General features: G+C 43.4%; 1 protein-coding gene across 10 annotated transcripts in view; it reads left to right on the top strand.

The window, feature by feature from the left end:
• The first annotated feature begins 2059 nt into the window (after window positions 1-2059).
• LOC121574004 (transcription factor 7-like 2) overlaps window positions 2060-19500 on the top strand; it is a 56502-nt gene continuing 39061 nt past the window's right edge. For all 10 annotated transcript variants that reach the window (XM_041886500.2, XM_041886499.2, XM_041886498.2 and 7 more), the window contains exons 1-3: window positions 2060-2478; window positions 2636-2705; window positions 3508-3611. In XM_041886500.2, coding sequence (XP_041742434.1) covers window positions 2296-2478; window positions 2636-2705; window positions 3508-3611 — 357 coding nt within the window. In that variant the 5' untranslated portion in view covers window positions 2060-2295. The remainder of the gene's footprint in view (window positions 2479-2635; window positions 2706-3507; window positions 3612-19500) is intronic.

Here is a 19500-nt window from a genome sequence, read left to right as displayed (position 1 = left end):
TGAACTTTTAAGAAGTTACACCTGTTAATTGAAAGGCATTCCAGGTGACTACCTCATGAAGCTGGTTGAGAGAATGCCAAGAGTGTGCAAAGCTGTCATCAAGGCAAAGGGTGGCTATTTGAAGAATCTCAAATCTCAAATATATTTTGATTTGTTTAACACTTTTTTGGTTACTACACGATTCCATATGTGTTATTTCATAGTTTTGATGTCTTCACTATTATTCTACAATGTAGAAAATAGTAAAAATAAAGAAAAACCTTTGAATGAGTAGGTGTTCTAAAACTTATGACCGGTAGTGTATTTGACTCGTGTCTGTCCTGCTCAATGACTAAATGTAAATAAAATGTCACTTGATATGTCAGTATTGTTCACAATAGACAACAGCGCACTAGGAGTGACATATAACAAACAGGTTTGACTTATGTGGAACTTGAGAAATGTACGTTGCAGGATTCCACATCATTGTAAAGCCACATAATTACGTTGCTTGTAAAGTGTACAACCTCACCACCACAGACATACTTCTGTCTTACAAACTTGCTCTAAATTTAACCCATAAACATTCAAGTGACTAACTTATGTGCCATTAATATTTGCATTGAGTTTCCGTAAACTGTTGCCTGAAGCAATATTACCAATGGTACATATTTGTCTCTCGACATGAAGTGCTAGTGTCGGCAGCCTGAGATTTTTTGGTCTATTTTCTTTCCTTTTTTGGTGTTTCCTGCCCCTAAGGCAGAGCAGAGAGTAGAAGTTACTGACATCTGACGTCATGTCTGCAATTACCATAGAGGAGATAAGAGATGGGGATACAGAGACTGGTGTGTGAGTGAGTAATGCACACACAAAGACTGATAAGGAATGTTTTGGAGTCCGACAAAGATAGATCTATCATATTAATCAAATCCAAAACTCACACATAGTCAAGTCCAACAAAGGAACAAGCGCATACCCCACCTCAAGGATATGTGAAACCAATGTGAGCACATAGAAACACACACACAAAAAGTGCCAAAGAATCAAGAACTTGTGAAGTAAGCCACATAGTAAAACTGGTTCTGTGAAAAACAGCTGTCCATATTTAATCAGAGTGAATAAACAAGGAGTTTAAACAACTCATTTATAATTTAGATTTGCATACATTAAACAGCTCATTTTAATATTTTTATTCATATGCATGGCCGATATTGGATAAATATGCAGCTTTATGCAAATACTAGGCACATTTTCTGTTTGTATTTCATTCTATTTCCCAGTTGTGGTTCATCATTTTCATTCAAGGCAACAGATTAAACCAAATATTAAGTCACAGCATGGGAGCGTATAAATGTTTCTCAATTAAAACTCAGAAGACCATGCTACTGTATCAGTATAAAAAATGCATTGACGTGAAAAAATAGAAAAGACAGATACTTGTTTGACAAGACACCATATTCCTGGTCTACATCTTTGAACTACATTCCCTTTCCCCTCCAAATTGTGTTTTTCCATCAATCAAACAGTTTCATTCTAGACAGTTGCTGTTTTTGGAGATTACAACAAAATCCAAGTGCTGTAGAGACTAGCGAGACATGCCATGCCTCTTTTATTGATGAGCTTGAGTCTTTTTATGATGGTTTACAGGGGATGTCCTACATGTCTCTGATGTTCTCACTATGTCAATACAAATGTCAAATAAATATTTCTACAACTTCACAAATGCTGGGATAACATGGTTTTAGGTTTTGTATCTGTGTGTGTGTGTGTGTGTGTGTGTGTGTGTATGTATATATAACAATGTATAACAATGTTATAACAATGTTACACATTAGATAACGTTGTGGGAATGATCTATCAATGCTCAATAATCTGAAAGATCGTTTGCTCATACAAAATGTCCCCTTTGTTAAAAACAAGTAACTTTATCCATGATGAAGTGTTAAAAGTCCTGAATGGGCTAATGCCCAGCAGGTTCTTAGGTGATGTCTCTTTAAGAACTGTACCCTCTGCGGAAACAATTGTACAACCCCCAACAAGTCATTGAATCTGTCAATCACCGGTCGGCGCTCTTTGATGTTGGGAGTCCTCGCCTTGTCTTGAGCTCAAATGCGCTATTTGTTGCTGCCTGGCTACATTACATTCAACTTGCAGGGCCGCTCCACAGCAGAGCAACTTTTGTTTAGTTTAATACTTTGGCCGTATCTGAGTGCAACAAACTTGGGTGGTTTAGATTAATAGAAAGTTTCGTTTATTTTTTTCTGAGGAGTGCACCTCTAATTAGGCTAGGACAGGAATTTTTATTTTCAAAGCAACATGCCTCAGCTCAGTAGTGGCGGAGGAGATGATCTCGGAGCGAACGATGAAATGATATCCTTTAAGGATGAAGGCGATCAAGATGAGAAAATTCAAGAAAACGCTTTCACAGAAAGGGACTTAGCTGACCTCAAGTCGTCTCTGGTGAATGAATCGGAGACAAATCAAAGTCCGAACGCAGCGGTAGGTACAAGAGAGAGAGAGAGTTCTTATGCGCTGTTGGTAAGGTTGAAAGGGGTTGTTGAGGGGTCTTAGTATGAAACTTTTGTCGCCTGGCCTGTTCAAAGTTATTCTCAGGTTACTGATCTATGTTTACTGTCATTGCTTTGGACACTTTCAGGCGGTCAGACGGGGACAGCAAAACGAACACAGAGGTTATCAAGAGAAACACCGGGAGCATCTCGACTGCGGTAAGAACTAACAAACTCCGACAGTAGCTGAAGTAGGCAAATTGTATCGCAGTGAGTGAAATACGTTTCCTGAGATTTCTGACAATATTGTGTGAGGTTGCATTCCCTGGGCTACATAGGTTATGACATGGTAATAATGTTTAAAGTAACTTCATTCTGAAAGACCTAATGAAAACCAAAAGTATATAGTAGGCTTCAGCTTTACATTAGGTTTATTTCTTGCCCCTATATGGGGCCAATTCTGTCAAAAACACAAATTGATTTTTGCCTGTGCTGAACCTCACATTTAAAGGCAGCTAAACGTTATTTAAAATGTATAAATGTGCTCTAGTTCAGTATCAATGTTTGAATATGATAAATCACAAACATTTGTCCACTCATGCAATTACCTTAAAGGGAGTTGAAAACATCCATGTGGATCAATGACCCTCTTTTTGGACAGCCTGTAAAGATGCATCACACATTTTGTTACCATCACACTCTAGACTTTAGAGATCAGTGGCTAGCCCAATGTGGTGAGTAACAAACAACAACAACAACAACAACAGCAACAACAAGGGATTGGGGTTTGGCTGTTTTTGTGATGCAATGCAAGGTTAGGGCTGTCACTTTGTCACACAAATATGTGACAGTAGTAAAACAAGTCTGTAACCTACAATTTGTCGAAGAACTCTCTATCATTATTTGTTGAAAATACTTTTGCTTATTATACCAGTTTTAACTACAGTAGGCTAAAAAGTTATTTGGAAGGTAAGTGAACAAGAGAAAACATATTATCTCACATCTTTGTCTCACTCCACAGTTTCCAAACATCAAGATGGAGGAATGCATAAAACACTGTATCCAGGGTACCCGTTTCTCATGCTGCCCGACCCATACATCCCCAGCGGATCAGTGTCACCATCTGTAAGTCCACATCACGTTACCTTCCACATCGCAATGTAGAGTTAATCACTCTGTTGGATTATTATAAGACTCAGAATGAATCAATTTGTGATAACGGGTGCATCATCAGTTAAACGTCTATACCTGAAAGTCAAATGCAAGGATAACAAACTGTAAGGAAATTAGAAAGTCTAAAACAACAATGAAAAGTCATGTGTACACCAGTAGATATTTATTTCTGTACTGCCATGTATTACTCTCTGATATTAAGTATACATCCGCACCCTCATACAAGTTTGAGTATGGTCTGAATCAGTAGCACATCAAAAACAAAGCTTATTTTGAGGTGTGACTAACTGACACTGTGTTGATTCACTCCCTTTGCTCACACTTTTGTAGGTTTTCTGGGTATTGGTAGCTTATAACATAAAACATTAATAAGGAACTATGCATCTTTGATTAGGTGATGCACATTTTGTTAAATCTGTGAAAGCAGCAAACACTCTAATATTAAGCATGGTGTTTTAAAAAGTCTTTTCCAACAGTCTTTCTTTGAAGTGTTCTGAAAGAAACGCTAGCACAATCAGAAGCTCAGGTTAAAATGGGGTTGGATATGAGACCTAGTCATGTTGCCACTCAAATGACCTAAAAGTGTCAAGTGTGTGTGTCTGTGTCTGTATGTGTGTGTATGTATGCGAGTGTGTGAGACACAAAAACAATCTTCTGTTTGTATTATTAGGCTCTATGCAGTGGCTACATTTGTCTCCAAATGCATCAGATCATAAAATAATTAACACATTTTATTGAGACATTATAAAGTTGTCATTACAAAGTAAACACAATACTCTGAATTATTTTCAGTGTTATTTCCAGAAATTAATGTGTCACTACCTCTTTCTTCTTATAAATTAATTCCCCCGTTTTATCCTTAATTGCCCCGCAGTGCGAAGCACAGAGGTTCTAAAGATTGTTTTGGGAATAAAGAGCACTTTCTTCCTTGTGTGTGTGTGTGTGTCTCCACAGTTCCATACAATGCTCACTTGTTGCTTCCCTTGTAATTACCCAGCAGCAATAGCAGTACTGTAGCTGCAGATCTATCTACCTGCCACTTGAAAGGAAGGGTGTAGATGGTGATTATAGCATGGGACATGGCAGTGGGGCGCGAGGGGAAACAGGGCTGTGGATCCCCTCCTGTTTGGTGTTCCAGTTCTAATGTTTACATTGAACAAGGTGATGCCTGTCTTCACCTCTCCTCACCCAGAGGCGGGCGCTCTTCTGCTTCTATCTCAGCTCAGGCGCTCTATCACCTAATTGTTTTAGCTGGGTTCATTTGTCGGTTTTGACTTGGTCGATGCTTTTTTTTGTTATTTGTTTTGGTAGCAATTAGTGAATTTACCTCCCAGAAACTATGAAATAAATATTCTCATTTTTTATTTATTTTTGTCTGTTGAGTTTAGAGTAGACTATCCACAGGGTAATAATTAATTTTGTTAGAATATATAAGACTATTATAAGACTAGTATTCGACTATTGAAAGGAGTATTTGAAACCATTTTGTTATAAAATATGTACATTTCTTCAATTAGTTGAAAGGCCTCAATGAACAGATTGTCTAATTAGCTGATTCTTCCCCCAGACAGTTGACTCACACTCCTTATTATTTTAGAATTAATGTTATTAACTCTTCAAAAGAATTTCACAAAAATCTATTCTCTTTACAAAAATCGTTTTACAACGTCTCAAAAGAAAACACATGAGGCTGGAAAGCGTGCTCCTTCTATGCCAAACACGTCCTAATACCCTTATTACAGCGATGTTTCATGGGACATGCCAGGGAATTATGTTCTGGCTGTAACATTAATGTAGATATCAGTTGTCCTTCCAGAGAGAGTGTCTAAAGAAGGCGATTTGAGACAATCCCAGATGCTGTACTAGATTTCCCTAGCTTTTCTTTGAACAAAGCTTCCTCCTGAGTGTGTAGCTGTGGAGCGAGAAGGGTTAGGGTGTGTGTAATGCTTTGGATTACCAGAAGACTTTGTTGAATTGGAGGGGATCAGTAGAAGAGGTTCATCTGAAGGAGTCAAACCCCTGCGGATGAAGGGTTCTAAATGAGAGCCACCAGAATACACTCCTCCTGATATATCTATTTCTCTCCTCTCTCTCTCTCCCTCTTCATGGTATCCTCACCATAATGCACTCTTCCTCACCTGCCCATCCATCTCTCTCCGCTCTCTGCCTCCTCATGGTGTCCTGCCCATCATGCCTCTCTTCTAATCTCCTTTGCAATCACCCCTCTCTTTCTCTTCCTTACCTTCTGTCTCGCCTCCATAAATACACTTGTTTTCTCTCCTCTCTCCTTCTTTCCTTCTCCTCTCCTCTTTTCTTTCTGTTCTCTCTATCCCCCTTCCTCTTTCTCTCCCCTCCTCTTTCCTCTCCTCCCTATCTCCTCTCTTTCTCTCCCTCTTCTCTCTGATGGCCTTGCATCCCAGTGGGTGATGTGGCCCCGGAGGAGGATGTTTGCGGTGTGCTGTGCTCATGGAGGGCTAGAATGTCAGGACAATCATCAGAGCCCAGAGAGCCTGTGATGTGGAAGATGTGGTTTTCACCGTGTGGATCACAGGCACTAACATGTCTAGCAGACAGACTGGGGCGGCTGTAAATCATATCCCACTTAACCTGTTCAATTCGAATGGAAAGAACAGTTAATCGCGGATGTGTTCACATTGTTTCTTCATTGTATTGAATCTTGAGCAAGTGAACATTTTAAAAGGCCAGCTAGTTGTTTCAAATATTTCGTAGTGAATTTTCATGAGTTGCGTAATACTCTTAACTGAGCTTTTTGGTGTTCCGCTTAAATTCTGTCAGTCAACTTTTTGAGTATCGTCATACAGGAAACAGGATACAATCTTTAAAAATGTTACTTTACCAGTTCAGCCCTCCCTCTCCGTATCTCTCCCTCTTTCTGTCTGTGGGTGTGTCTCTGCCTTGCTTCTGTGCTGAACTATCTGTGCCTTAAGTGTTTGTCCTTCCCCAGATCAAGGGATTCATTACAAGCAAAGCCCAGGATCGCACGTCCCCAGATCACACATCCTCGTCTGGCATTGTGAAGTGCTGTTTACACTGGCTTGTTCAACTAGCCCCCTAGTCCCTAGGTAACCAAAAGCAGGAACACTGACTTAGGCCCTGTAATCCCTGCATACAAGCCCAGGGGCTGGGGCTCTGTGCCTCTGACTGACAACGATAAGAAACAGTGGTGCTGGATTATGCTCCGCTAAAGAAAAGCAGCTTTGCGCCCGCTTGTGTGTGTGTGTGAACAAACTACTTGGAAACTTGGGACTGCTCCAAAACTGCTCCTTGTTGTAATTTAACATGTAAGCATGAGATTATTTAAATGAACAAGGATGATGGTGGAGGTGTGGCAGAGGAGCCTAATAGATGTATTGACCGTAGCAGAACATTCAGAGAAAGCCGTGTCAGTCAGAGAATGTATATCCTGTACATTATGTCCTGACCTTTGACTTTGAGACCAACTAAAAGCATCCTGGTAGGCAACTTGTGATGATGTTGCTGTGTTGTACAGTAAGGGTGGGACAGGGCAGGCTAGCAGTGGCAGCTGTATGTGTGCGGGAGTGACTGTGTCCCATATGTCAACCCTAGGCCCTATTTAGTGCACTTCTTTTGACCAGGGCTATACAGGGAATAGGGTGCCAGGGGATGCAGGGGGTGAGACCACACACTCTCTCTCTCTCTCTCTTTCTCTGAGCCTCAGGTGAGAGTTAGCAAAGGCTTTAAAGGTCCAATGCAGCCATTTTTATCTCAATATCAAATCATTTCTGGCGAACAATGAAGTACCTTACTGTGATTGTTTTTAATTAAAATGGTCAAAAAGAAACAAAAATAGCTTCTTAGCAAAGAGCAATTTCTCAAGCAAGAATTTTGCTAGTACTGTCTGGGAGTGGTCTGAGTGGGGAGGGGAAAACTGAAAAATTAGCTGTTATTGGCAGAGATGTTTGGAACTCTCTTTCTTATTGGTCTATTAACTAATTTAGCGCCTGGTGAGGTCACCAGGCAGGCCAAACTCCATCCCACCAAAACAAGCTGAAATGTATTGCTGTCTTTTCAAACAGCTCTTACATTAAAAGGGCATTATCATCATTTTCACAATTTCACAGTATTATTCCAACCTCATAGTGTGGAAATATATATAAAACACAGGAAAATCAAGTTTTTGACTGCACTGGGCCTTTAATAAAGGAACAGCAGGAAATGACAGAGAAGCTGCAGATTTAAATACAAATGACGATAAGGGGCTCTCATCCTCAGCGCTTTGAAGTGGATGGCTATAAAGAAGCCTCAAGATAAAATATGTACAAGCCTATTTTAAGAGGCGGAAACATTTAGAAAATATCAGAAACCTGTTGAATCCCCTGAGGTGTTTATAGCTGTAATTATTCATGCACTTATTTCCTTGTTCCCCCCCACACCCCAATTTTGAGTATATTAAAGAGCTCTCCTGAAAGGTGGATGTTCCAGCATCTGCTGCACTTTTATAGTCTTCTACTCAAAATCACAGTTTCAATGACTAACATGTTTTATAACTCCACCGCTTTTTACAAGAGTGCTACTCACGAATCTGAGAGAGGCTCAGTCAGAGCGTCTCTAATAAACACTACTCTTTAGTCTACTTGTACAGGGTTTCCCAAACTCGGTCCTCGGGACCCCAAGGGGTGCACGTTCTGGTTTTTGCCCTAACACTACACAGCTGAAATAATCATCAACTAATCATCAAGCTTTGATGATTTGAATCAGCTGTGTAGTGCTAGGGCAAAAACCAAAAACGTGCACCCCTTGGGGTCCCGAGGACCGAGTTTGGGAAACCCTGTACTAGAGGCTTCCGCCAGGAGCCACTCACAGCTTGGTCATCCTGGGCCCCTGTTTGTATTTGTCTGCGAGGTCTTTACAGGTGGGGTGGGGGAGAAGGGGATGGGGGGATGTTGCACCCAGGTGACCCATTGGCTGATGGGAGCAAACCAAACGGCGGCTCGATTGCTGTTGTTGACAGCCCAGATGCTCAGCTTCTCAGACTGCAGTTAATAAACTACAGGAAGATGACTATCACACAGGCAGGCACAGCACAGGGGGGTTTAAATAGAACGGCTTCCTTCCGAGTCTTCACCTTGCAAATATGACTAAATATAGGCCCCGGGAACATGCGGTAACCTGCTTTCTACCCCTTTGATGTGTAATTATCGAATCATTGACTTTTCCAAATTCCAATCTGGGGCTGAGGTACCTGTGTTACTAGGACACTGTAGTTTTAGACATGTTCATATTGCTTCCTGTTTACCTAACTGAAAATAAATTACAAGGGGGTTGGATAGGTGGCTCGTAGGTTAATGCCCATGTGACATATGGGAACCAGGTTTTGTATCATTTCTTGTTACTGTACTTCATAGTGCCGTCACATGGCACTTTCAAACAGCATCACCTTCCCCAGATGAATCATATTTTAAAGTATATACATACAGCATGTACTTTTTCATAAAAGGAAAGAGAAAAAAATCCCCCTGCTTATATAACCATAACTTTAGATTATTGATGTCAGAGGGTGGTATCACTTTCATGTTTTAGGATGATGTTTATGAAAAAAAGTGATTGCTGCGGAAGAAAAGCAAGAGGAAAGGAGATGAAGATGGCTGAACAAAACATGCGGGCACCTTTGAGTTCGCCGAGCTCTGTGCAATAGGGGACTGGAGATCAAAAATGAAGATAGCTAGATAGGGAGGAGGCATTGTGGGTCTGTGATGGGGCTCGATGGAGCAGCAGTGTCTAGGCTGGGGACACTGTATCCTGGGTAGAGTGAGTGACAGTCTCCTGGGTCACTTGGCTGATTGACTCAGTTTTAATAGTTGTGAATGAAGCCGTGGTTCTTGGCCCGTCCATTGTGATGTCATCTCATCTATAGCATCTGGGCCTGGGTTAGGATAGGAAATCACTCTTCTGTTTTTCCACTATGAAATACAAGTGTGTTGGATGATGGGGTGTGTCCGTTCACAAAGTGTCACGACTTCCTCTGAAGCTGCCTCCTCTCCTGGTTCGGGCAGGCTTCGGCGTTCGTCGTCACCGGCCTTCTAGCCACTGCCGCTCCATATCTCATCATTCCATTTGCCTTGTCTTGTCAATTACACACACCTGGTTCATATTCCCCTCATTAGTCCATGTATAAGTGTTCCCTCTGCCCCCTTGTCCTTGTGGGTAATTGTTTCATGTGAGATGAGTGGAGCTCGGTGGAGCTACCTGTACTTTGTATTGCCGGGGTATATTTTCCCTGTGTGCCTGTATTTGTTCCAGTGCGCCTGTTTTGCACACTGGACTGTTGACGCTATCCAGCGTCAACAGTCTACGAAATAAACTCTGTATTCTGTGATTTACCCTCCTGCGCCTGACTCCTTCAAATCACACTCTCACACAAAGCCTGTTTGAGAGAGAGAGGGTTGTTATTGTGGGGTTTGTTGTCTTCTCTCAATCAATCAATCACATTTATTTATAAAGCCCTTTTTACATCAGCAGTACAGAAACCCAGCCTAAAACCCCAAAGATCAAGCAATGCAGATGTAGAAGCACTGTGGCTAGGGAAAAACTCCCTAGAAAGGCAGGAACCTAGGAAGAAACCTAGAGAGGAACCAGGCTCTGAGTGGTGGCCAGTCCCCTTCTCTCTTGTTGACAGGCGTTTTATATATGGGTGGCTGAATGGTGTGTGCATGGCCCTAGATGACAATTTGCCATGTGCTCTCTCTTTTATCTGGCTCTGTAAGGAACTTTACAACCTGTTTGCACTTGTGTGTCTTCTGTCTTCCCTGGCTCCGACGGGCCTTACCATGTGTGCTCAGAGCAGGGTGGAACTTTCATCTTGATGTGCTATGTTTGTGCAGGCCTGCTCGGGTGGAATTTTCCCTCATCACATCAAACTGTGTCCGTTATTACTGTTGCCCTAATCACTATCATTTCACAGGTAGCCGTAGCGTCACAGAGTGAAGCATGTGACTGACTGCTGCGCGATGTTTCGTTTCAATAGGTTGGGATAAACAGTCCTACTGTAGGCCTTGTAACAGTGAGGAAAGTCTTAGTGTGTTGAGCCGTGTTGGACACGCACATAATACTGTGTTGCTTGCTTCTACCCATCCAATGTGGATGAGGCGTGTTATAAAATTGTGTGTCATGGATGTCATTCACAGTATTACAATGATGTGTTTGGGTGTAGGGCCTATCTTATTCTAAATGGTTCTAGTAATAACAAATGACTACAAATGCATATATTACATAAACTAATTCTGTAACATGATTATAAATCACTGTAAATTATTACAAGCTGTGTTGGTGCCTTTCAAGAGGCCACACATGAACACAGCCCTCCGTCACAGGTTGTTCTGCCCACTTCTGCTGTGGTCATGTGATGTTTGCCCCCTGCTGTGAGGGACAGGCCAAGCCGTGGCAGAGCAGAGCGGCAGAACCACACAACAGCAGCAGCAGGAGAGAACCAGACCAGAGCGGCGGTGGTGGGTGGGTGAGGCTGTGGGTGAGGGCTACTGGTAGATGGGTATCAGATGGGGCAGGATTAGGCCACTGTGATCACACCCATGTGTGTCTGCCCCATGCGGCTGGGGTGGCTCCACCGGGTCTAGGGCTGGGCACTGGCTCATTCAGGGTGCGGGGCCCGGCCTGGTGGATGGGTGGGGGAGGGTGAGCTGGGTAGTGGTGTTAGTGGGCTGTGGCTTGACCCCAGCAGAGGGAGGTTCAGCCCAAGGCCTTGTGGAACCCCTCATTTGCTGCGTCCCAAATGGCACCCTATTCCCCTATATAGTTTCTACTTTTCACCAGGCTGTATAGGGAATAGGGTGGCCATTTGGGACACACTCCTTGTCCCAGAGCTGCACTGGGTAGCTGCACTGGCATTGTAAGTTGAAACATGGAATGGTCTACTTTCAAAGTTGCATGTTATAATATAATAATAATATAATAATAATAATATGCCATTTAGCAGACGCTTTTATCCAAAGCGACTTACAGTCATGCGTGCATACATTTTTGTGTATGGGTGGTCCCGGGGATCGAACCCACTACCTTGGCGTTACAAGCGCCGTGCTCTACCAGCTGAGCTACAGAGGACCTATATTGTGTTGGGGAGGTGGGAAGTGAAATCTGTGGTGACATGCAAGGATGGTGGATTTCTTGGGTTCAGCCTAGCCATTCAAGAAAGAATAGGCATGTTAGGGTATGTATCTGTAGCATCTAATCAGATAAGGCCATATGTTTGTGCTTGGCTAAGTGTGGGTTCTGGTAGAGAGCAGGGCAGTTGGAGGGCTGGGACAGTCGGCCCCATACTTACCAACATTAAAATAACTTTATTTGAAAGGTATTTTAGATTCATTTTCATTGAATTATGAAAAGTTTTCGTGTTTGGAAGAGCATGTGACTGAAGAATAGCCCTGTAAATCTTATGGAACAAAATCCCAAAGAGAGAGAAAGAGTAAAAGATCACACAGACAGGCAGAACGTTTCTGCCGTTTCCCAACTCCAATCACAACATGGAGTCCTGTTGTTCTTTCATGGATGGAATTAATTTGTTTGTTTATTTTTCCATCATTGACTCCAAAGGGGAACTCAGCCAGTCTTTGTTCAACATTAAGAGCAATGCCCCCTAACATTTTTTTCTCAAACGATCTGATATCCATTTCAAACCGTTTTTCTTTGTCATCACAATGTTTCTGAAACAATGTTTAGTCAGGGAAAGGATAATCAGGCACACATTGTGCACTTGATTCCACTGTGTGTAGAAGACAATGAAATTAGTGACTGGCTGGATTGTTTTCCAAGGTGGTTTGTTTGAAGAGTTGAGCTGTATCATTCCAGTAGGTCTCAGTCTCAGACATTCCATGAAAAGTAAGCTGATATGTTTTGTCAGAGCCGGTTCCTCGTGTGTGTGCTCATCCCTGAGACAGAGGCCCTGAGATAATGATGCACTGCCTACTGCAGGCAGGGAGGGCTCCCAGAGACACACAGCCGTATAAAAGCAGGTGTGTGAAAGAGAAAGAAAGAGAAACAGAGAGTGAGAAGTAAAGAGAGAAATTATGTAACCAAGTTCATTTCTACTTTTTCTTAGATGGGAAAGCACACATGGGTCTTACCATAAATAATGGGGTCAATGTGTGACATTGGGATCAACATTTCAAAATGGTTTGAAACTAAATGAAAAGGGATGTGCACTTAGAGGAATAAAAGTGAATATATGCAAATTGTCCCATAACTCCATCTATACAACAACATAGGCTTAGGACAATACATCCTTTAAGCAGGGTTCATAAAGACATTGGCAAGTCAAATTCAAGGACTTTCAGGGACTTTTTCAAGCACTTCATTGTAATTTTCAAGGACGTCAATGTTATACAAGTGTATAATTTATATAATTGTACATATAGGGCCTAATATAGAAATCCCCTCCTCCAAAAATGCATGCAAAAAGTGTCAAAGAAAAGTAGGCCATCACCACTTTAAGAAAAATTATTTTATTTTAGGCCTTGCCAATGCATTGATATTCAAATTACATTCTAAAATGTGTGAGAACAATGTGGACATTGCCTGACTAAATAGATTGGATGCATGGCGATTGTTATGTAGCCTATGTGGCCGAGGCAGGGACACATAATAAAGCCATGAATAGTGGTAGCATTAATCTCACCATTTGAATCTCACCATCACTGTTTTTCTAATGAGAAAGTGACCAAAAATCAGGTTCTTTTTTTAATGGAATGATTTGTATGGAAAGCCAGATGTTGTCGTCCTCATAAAAGGCTCTGCATGGTCAATCCGACATCAGCATTTACTGCGATGCGGCCTATGCAGAAGTCAGAGCATTCATACTTCTAGCGCTTCTGGGAGCTGTCATACGCATCCAATAAATTGGTCTGCTCCGCACCACTTGTAGTGATTCAGGGCTAATCTCTATACCAACCATGATAAAGGGTTAAACATAGGTTTTAAATCAACTCGTGAATTTTATTGAATATAGCTATGATCCCCTTATATCTTAATGTAATGACATTTTTAAAAATGGCAGATTATTATCAATGACTTAACAACAGCTGTAACAAGTTGTCCAGTGTAGGAAATCCTCACTGGTACCCTAGTTTATAGAAAGACCCACATAGTAGACTAACAGTGAAATGCTTACTTACGGGCCCTGCAGAGAGAGAGAAAAGATCAATAATAGAAAGATAATAACAGGAGTGAGTGAGTAGGTGGGTGTGGTGGTAGTTACTGAGCCGATGCTGTACCCCAGCGTTGTGAGTGAGGATGTTAAAGCCATTTCATCTCAGAGCCCAAGCCTCAGTTGCTCCTCAGAACTCCACAAGTTAAACAAGAGGCATCCCAGTTTCCGCCAAGCTACTTGCTGCTTTTCAAATGTTATGGAATGTGGTTTTCTCTGTGGTTTTCCCCCTATGATCGTCTGGAGCCAACTGGAAACCATTTCACGACTTAAAATAGAGCTTTACTTATGGGATAGAGCGCAAGGTCTTTGTAGATATCAAACAAGCTGAGGCGGGTAGAAGGAAAAAAAGAAAATCTTGCTTCAAAAAATAGCATCAAGATTTTTAATGGTGGACATGAAAGTTATTAACGTAACGCTCCCCCATTTCAGCTGGAACCGCAGAGCTCTGTGCCAACGGAGCTGTGCTTTAGTGCCTGAGCTTAAAGGGAGGTTGTAAGGGAACAACTGTGTGTAGTGGATACAGAAGGCCTGCGTCCCAATTGGCACCCTATTCCCTACACAGTGCACTACTTTTGACCAGAATAAAGTGCACTATGTAGGGAATAGGGTGCCAATTGGGACGCAGACTGTGTGCTGTGGATACAGAGGGAGACCCTTTCTGCCTCAGATGTGATGACGCCTGTTTGAAGGCCCTCCCACCCACCTCTGTCACACCTCTGTTTGTTGCAGATAGAGTTAGAAACATTTTGGTTCACTGTTAGGCTGTCAGACCTAGTTCACATATCACTGTAGTTTGGGCCATTGATGTGCAGGTTTCATAGCATTGATGTGTGTGTGCACATGTTCACATGTGTATATGTGTGTGTGCATGTGTTTATTTGTGTGTGTGTGTGTGTGTGGGCGTGCATGAGTGTGTGCATAGGCATTGTGGTGGCTGGGTTTCTGACATACATCCTGTATATCAAGGCCAAGTCGAAGAGCTTGTGTGAATACAGTGATGGTGATGTGTAGTGTGGTTAGACGACTTGCCTTCTCTTCGTGTTAGTGTGTGTGTGCGTTAACGTATATGCATGTATGCGGGAAACACGCAACATAAACAGTGAGAGAGGTAGGATAGAGAGAGGTAGGATAGAGAGATGTAGGATAGAGAGAGTGTAAAACAAGCTTCTTTCTATTTCTCCTCTCTCTCATAACCTTATCTGATTTATAGAGGGGGAGAGAGGGGGAGTAAATGGAGAGAGAGAGAGAGCGCTAGCGGAAGGGAGTTAGCAGTAAACAATGAGAAGCAGGTAACCGCGTATGCACCTGGTACACCTCACCGCAAACGACTTCAAACAGTCAAAGGCACCTTCGCAGCACCTTAACCATTTCACAGCCATCCACGGCAGGCAGCATTCAAGGAACAGCTCCAACAATGAATGCTTCGATGCCACAGCGAAACTTCCTTGTCAGACACACCCTAACTAACTATCCTACAGGCCTATACAGAGCCCTACACAGTCCAGCCCTACACAGTCCAGCCCTACACAGTCCAGCCCTACACAGTCCAGCCCTACACAGTCCAGCCCTACACAGTCCAGCCCTACACAGTCCAGCCCTGCACAGTCCAGCCCTACACAGTCCAGCCCTACACAGTCCAGCCCTGCACAGTCCAGCCCTACACAGTCCAGCCCTACACAGTCCAGCCCTGCACAGTCCAGCCCTGCACAGTCCAGCCCTACACAGTCCAGCCCTACACAGTCCAGCCCTGCACAGTCCAGCCCTGCACAGTCCAGCCCTACACAGTCCAGCCCTGCACAGTCCAGCCCTGCACAGTCCAGCCTAACGCCTCTCTCTGGCCACTCACACGCTCTCATATATCAAACCTTTGATTCTGTGAGTCTCTGTGTCAGAACATTGTGTCCCCCTCTTATTCCTATCAAAAGATTAAATAAGAACGGTTAGTCCGTGCATTTAACTGATGTTAACTGAGGCTGCAGCAGAATGAGGGGACGAGAAAACAGCCCTTGCTTTAATTGTCTAAGAAAAGTGAGGAGAGAGGAAACTCCAATTTAATTAGGTCTATAATCAATAGCCTAACTGTTAAATATGCCTGGCTTTATAAATCATCCATATACACTACATGGCCAAAAGTATGTGGACATCCCTTCAAATTAGGGGATTCGGCTATTTCAGCCACACCGTTGCTGACGGGTGTATCAAATCGAGCACACAGCCATGCAATCTCCATAGACAAACATTGGCAGTAGAATGGCCCATACTGAAGAGCTCAATGACTTTCAACGTGGCACCGTCATAGGATGCCACCTTTCCAACAAGTTAGTTCATCAAATTTCTGCCCTGCTAGAGCTGCCCCGGTCAACTGTAAGTGCTGTTATGTGAAGTGGAAACATCTAGGAGCAACAACGGCTCAGCCGCAAAGTGGTAGGCGACACAAGCTCACAGAACGAGACCGCCGAGTGCTGAAGAGCATAGCACTTGCAACACTCACTACTGGTTGCAACACTCACTACCGAGTTCCAAACTGCCTCTGGAAGCAACGTTAGCACAATAACTGTTTGACGGGAGCTTCATGAAATGGGTTTCCATGGCCTAAGATCACCATGCGCAATGCCAAGCGTTGGCTGGAGTGGTGTAAAGCTCACCGCCATTGGACCGCTTCAACATCTGGTGGCTAAATTACAAACATGTAAATTCATTATTTAACAGTGTGCTTAAAGCATCAGACAAGCTCAGTGAATATAGTTGATTTGATTAAAACACATTTTGATTGGTCGAAAGAACAGCCAACCCTTGGTCGACCAAGACAGCCCTAATATACATGGGGTACCAGTACCGAGTCGATGTGCAGGGGCCCCTCGGCCTCTACCTCTTCCTCTGCCTCTTTGGTTTCCACGTTTGCCACCATTTCCTCAATGTCCTCTTCCTCCTCCAGAGTAGTACATCAGCTGTACATCAGGTAATTGAGGTCGATATGTACATATAACTAGGAATAAAGAGACTCGGCAACAGGATACATAATAAACAGTAGCAGCAGCGTATGTGATGAGTCAAAAAAAGTTTGTGCAAAAAGGGTCAATGCAGATAGTCCGGGTAGCTATTTGGTTAACTATTTAACTAAGTATTTAGCAGTCATATGGCTTGGGAGTAGAAGCTCTTCAGGGTCCGGTTGGTTCCAGACTTTGTGCATCGGTACCGCTTGCCATGCGGAAGCAGAGAGAACAGTCTATGACTTGGTGGCTGGAGTCTTTTTTTTGACAATTTTCTATGCCTTCCTTTGACACCGCCTGGTATAGAGGTCCTGGATGACAGGGAACTCGGCCCCAGTGATGTACTGGGCGGTACGCACTAACCTCTGTAGCGCCTTGCAGTCGGATGCCAAGCAGTTGCTATACCAAGCGGTGATGCAGCCAGTCAAGATGCTATCAATGGTGTAGCTGTAGAACTATTTGAGGATCTGAGGGCCCATGCCAAATCTTTTCAACCTCCTGAGGGGGAAGTGGCGTTGTCTTGCCCTCTTCACGACTGTGTTGGTGTGTGTGGACTAAGATAGATCCTTAGTGATGCGGACACAGAGGAACTTGAAGCTCTCGACCCGCTCCACTACAGCCCCGTCGATGTAAATGGGGGCATGTTCAGCCCTCTGTTTCCTGTAGTCCATGATTAGCAATTTTGTCTTGCTGAAGTTGAGGGAGAGGTTGTTGTCAAATCCAAATCAGCAGATGTCACAAAGTGCTTATACAGAAACCCAGCCTAAAACCCCAAATCAGCAAGCAATGCAGATGTAGAAGCACACTGCCAGGTCTCCTGACCTCCTCCCTGTAGGCTGTCTCATTGTCGTCGGTGAACAGGCCTACCACCGTTGTGTCGTCAGCAAACTTAATGATGGTGTTGGAGTCGTGCGCAGAAACGCAGTCCTGGATGAACAGGGAGTACAGGAAGGGACTAAGCACGTATCCCTGAGGGGCCCCTGTGTTGAGGGTCAGTGTGGCGGATGTGTTGTTGCCTACTCTTACCACCTGGGTGCAGCCCATCAGGAAGTCCAGGATCCAGTTGCAGAGAAAGGGGTTCAGTCCCAGGGTCCTTAGCTTAGTGATGAGCTTAGAGGGCACTATGGTGTTGAACGCTGAGCTGTAGTCCATGAACAGCATTCTCACATAAGTGTTCCTCTTGTCCAGGTAGGAGAGGGCAGTGTGGAATGCAATAGAGATTGCTTCATCTGTGGGTCTGTTGGGGTGGTATGCGAATTGGAGTGGATCCAGGATGTCTGGGATGATGGTGTTGATGTGAGCCATGACCAGCCTTTCAAAGCATTTCATGGCTACAGATGTGAGTGCTACGGGGCGATAGTAATTTAGACAGGTTACCTTGGTGTTCTTGGGCACAGGGACTATGGTGGTCTGCTTGAAACATGTTAAAGACATGACAGATGTTTAAAATGCATTGGGAGAGCATGTGTATATTAGGAGAAAGAAAACACTCATCACTCCCCCTAAGAGGAGCAGCAGATGCCCTGATGACTAAGAGAGAGAGCACTATGTTGTGTTCCTGGAGGAATAGGCCACTCACTGCAGTTGGTTGTTTTTTCTGAATGGGAGACAGACAGTGGACGGTCTTTATCAAGTCAAACTGACTGGCAGCACAGAGGACATGTGCGTCCCAAATGGCACCCTATTCCCCACATAGGGCGCCATTTGGGATGCACGGACGACTCCCTGGCGTTTTATGGTCCGCTTGCTCCATCTCCTTTCCAGAACATGTCCAACCCGGGAGATTTACAGCAGCTAGTCGTATTAGAATGAGATCATTGTGACTGAGGACCCAGATCCCCTCTCCTCTCCTCTCTCTGCGGTCCAAGTCTCAAAGGGATGCCATCATCGTCCTCCTCCTCCCATCCATCCTGGGGGTTTTTTAGTAGAAAGAGGGCTCCAAGTTAATGTGCTGATTTAGACGTTGTCACTTTGTCTTCATTAAAAGCAGAGAGCTATCCCAGCTCAAGTAGATTTCCCTTCTCATTCATTCAAGCCAGCCCAGGGAATACTGTTTTCAATTATACATTCATTAACAAAACAGTAGGTCAATGTGATACATTTTTGATGAGGGGAAACAAGGGAGATGACTGTTGATGTTTGTTAGGTTAATTTTACCACAGGGAAGGAAGTCCCTGAAAGTCCCTTATGCTCATAGTACGCTCTGCTTCTAATGCAAAGTTTAGAAGTGGATATGATATCTATAGGGAGTGTAATGTTATTTAATAGGCCTAACTTAACTGATATGATAAACTAATGTTAATTATTAGTACTTAAACAGCCCGATAAACCTGTAGTGTTTGTTTCAGTACATATTTTCTTAGATTCTGGGTTAGTTCTTTAGTCACTTTACCAGAGAGAGCTGCCTTAGAGGGAATTGCATGGGCGACATGGAGGAGGACACAATCAAAGTCACGACGTCAAACACAGCACATTTTAAAACGGATTGAGATTCATGAGAAAAATATGCCTTGCAGACTCACTGTTCCATGGCTGCTGTGTGACAGTATTGTGCAGAATGTGCATGTAGCATAGGGCAGGTCCAAGAGGTTGACTGTGTCCCACATGGCTCCCTATTCCATATAGGGTGCACTGCTTTTGGCCAGGGCCCATA

Source organism: Coregonus clupeaformis, unplaced genomic scaffold (assembly GCF_020615455.1).
Source record: "Coregonus clupeaformis isolate EN_2021a unplaced genomic scaffold, ASM2061545v1 scaf0088, whole genome shotgun sequence".
Taxonomy (NCBI): domain Eukaryota; kingdom Metazoa; phylum Chordata; class Actinopteri; order Salmoniformes; family Salmonidae; genus Coregonus; species Coregonus clupeaformis.
The sequence above is the reverse complement of the archived record's forward strand: the minus strand, read 5'-3'. Positions and strand labels throughout refer to the sequence as shown.